The 2,703-nt window shown below is 67.7% G+C and overlaps 1 protein-coding gene across 1 annotated transcript; it reads right to left on the bottom strand.

Annotated features, from left to right (window-relative positions):
* Window positions 1-20: 20 nt before the first annotated feature.
* Window positions 21-1,739, bottom strand: LOC123323958 (testis-specific Y-encoded protein 2-like; the record flags this gene model as incomplete). Its single annotated transcript, XM_044912493.1, has 2 exons — window positions 1,362-1,739; window positions 21-98 (listed from the first exon to the last, which is right to left on the bottom strand). Coding segments are annotated over exons 1-2 (456 nt in total), but the record flags the coding sequence as incomplete, so codon positions are not given.
* Between the last annotated feature and the right edge of the window lie 964 nt (window positions 1,740-2,703).

The following is a 2,703-nucleotide window of genomic DNA, read 5'->3' as shown; positions in this document are numbered from 1 at the left end:
CTCCGTCTCCCAGGACTGACCTCCAAATTGGTCATGTAGCTGAGCAGGTCTCTGTCCTGGTCACCCAACACGGCTGATATCTCGGGGTGATTCAGGATCTGCCTTGGGTCAAGGAGCCTCGCCGTCGAGGAGGAAGAGAGGCAGGAGCAAGCCAGCCCTTCCCGGCTGAGAGCAAGGGACCCGAGCAGCGCATGTGCAGAAACACCAGGCACCGCCGCCCTCCCAAAGTCCTGGGCTCCTGCCCTTTCTTCCCACCTGCTCTACCCTGGGGAGTCCCTTGGCTTCCAGCACCTCTGAGGCTGCCTGCGCCTGACAGGGCAAGGCCGAGGGCCCGATTGCTCCCCGTTCCCACATGCCCCTGGCCTGTGCGTGTGGCCTGCCGGCAGTCACTGCTTTGGATGGCTGGACGTGCTCCGTCCCACTCTCACGGCTGTGTGTGCTTGTATGTTGGCCTGAAGCCCTGTGCCTTCGCGGGGCCTCCTGTGCCCAGAAGGGGCCTCTCGGCTCACCTGGAGCATGGCTGCGCACCAACGGCGCAAAGGGTGGTCCTGGCAGAGGCAGCGAGAGAGGGAGGGAAAGGGGTAGGTGGGGGCAGGAGGGAAAGAAGCAGAGAGAGAGGGACAGAGAGGCCCCACAGAGGGAGGGCAGAGAGGAGAGAGGAAGAGGGCACGCAAGGACACGCAGGGGGAGAGAGAGGCAGGCAGGGAAGGTGCGTGGAGGCCCCTGGGCCTGGGGCCTCGGCCTGGCTGCGTAGGGCCTGTGGAGACAGACTGTGCAGCACCTCTGCGACGCCGTGTCTGGGTTCCTGCGGTCTGCTGAAGCGTGGCGGCCCGCTGACTGACCCTGCAACTCGCGTGCGTGCGCACGAGATTGTGGGTCTGCCCTGAACCCTTTGGAAAACCACACAGGCTCTGAAGGACAGGGAAGGGGGCGGGCAGCCTCTCAATCTGCCCCATGGACCCAGCAAACGTTCCCTTCCAATATCTGCTCTGAGCCAACGGTGTGCGTTGGGCTACACTAGATGTCCAGGAGTCCTGAGCTGTGTTCCCTGAACCCGGCAAGACCCTTGGGACTGCTGCAGCCCCAAAGCTTTTACCCGCAGCTTCTGCTCAGACACGGTGCGGACAGCTCTCAGCCCCTGCGTTCTCACCCCCGCCCCGCCCCGCCCCGCCCTCCTATGCTGTGCATTATAGGGATCGGGGCCCACCGCCACCCAGGGGAGCGGGGGAGAAGGGCCCTTTCCCCCAGCGCTCCTGGCCGTGGCCGTGGCCGTGGCCGTGGAGGTGGCCGTGGCTCTACTGCTGCCCTCCTCCCAGGGCTCCGCCACAGCAGCCAAGCCCCACCTGCAGGAGGAAGGATACGGCCTGGGCCCAGAAGCCAGGGATGCACTGGATGATGGCCCTCCTTCGATTCAGGTGAGAACTCCGCTTCTGATTCATCCTGCGCTTGAGCCGCAAGCGGGCCCCGGTCGCTTGGGCATCCACAGAGGCGAGCGCTAACTGAACAACCTCCAGCGCGGCAAGTGGGGCCCCGGCTATCTCGGGACCCAGCACTGGCTCTTCCTGCGGCAGCTCCCGCTGCTGCTCGGCCTGCTCTGCTTGCGACGGCACCTCGTCTTCCAAGGCCACGACCTCCACCACCGCCATGATATCCTCCGCCACGACCACCAACTCCTGCCCCGGGCCGGCCTCGTCTCTACCCGGCCGGGCCTCAGCCTCCTGCACAGCCTCTGCCGCCATCCCCCCCGTCCCTAGGGCCGGCGACGCCCCCGACTCCCCCCAGGCGCCTGACTCCCCGCTGGCCCCCGCCTCCTCACGGGGCCCTCCGTGGACCAAGGTGGTCCATGGTTCCGCGGCAGCCCCGCCTTCAGCGGCCCCCGCCTCGCTCTCCATGGGGCCGTGGACCCGAGCCGCGGCAGCCGCGGAAGGAAGGAGCGGGAGGTGCAAGGACGCGGCTCCCACAAGCGGCCCGGTAGATAGAGCTATGGCGCCCAGGGCTGGTAGAGGGCGCCTAGGAGAGGCGGCTTGCCTGGGGTACGCATGCGCACAAGGCTTGGGGCCAGGAGGCGTCGGTGGCGCGCGGGGAGGGACGGAAGGGGGCGGTGGAACGCATGCGGTGGTGGCCTCAGCCCCCGAGGCACACCCAGGACACTGGCCGGCCCTCCGATCCAAGCACTGCCAAGGCGGTGGGTGTGGTCGCCGCCGGCCCCGCCCCCAGCCCCCACGGGAGCCAGCCAGACAGCCAGGGAGCCCGCCGGTGCGCCTTCTCCCGGGTGGCCTCCGCGCCTGGACGCTGGCCATTTCCTCCGCCGACACCTCCCAGGCCATTCCCGGGAGGTCCCTGCTCCCACACACCTCGTGTTCACCTTCTCATCACTTCCACTGGGAGCACGCTGCAGGCAGTGGGGACTTCCAACCCAGCGGCTCAATAGGGTGACCGTGCGTCGCCAAGAAGCCTCCCCTGTCCCCTTCTCAGTCACCCCGCGGGGAATCCCTGCATCATCAGCTGGTGCTCCAACCACTGCCACATGGCTGGGCGCATGGCTCTCCCCCCTTGCCCCGCCCCGTGCGGGAGGCAGTCAGGAGGCCGCCCAGCAGGACCCGGGATGCAGGGACCGCCCCCCTCCCCAACGACGCCCCCCGCAACCACCCGCCTCTCCTTAAAAGAGACGAACCGCACCCAGAGAACTGGCCTGAAATTGGC

This window comes from Neomonachus schauinslandi, unplaced genomic scaffold, assembly GCF_002201575.2.
Source record: "Neomonachus schauinslandi unplaced genomic scaffold, ASM220157v2 HiC_scaffold_3454, whole genome shotgun sequence".
Taxonomy (NCBI): Eukaryota; Metazoa; Chordata; class Mammalia; order Carnivora; family Phocidae; genus Neomonachus; species Neomonachus schauinslandi.
Note: the sequence above shows the minus strand (reverse complement) of the source record. Positions and strands in the feature narration are given on the sequence as shown.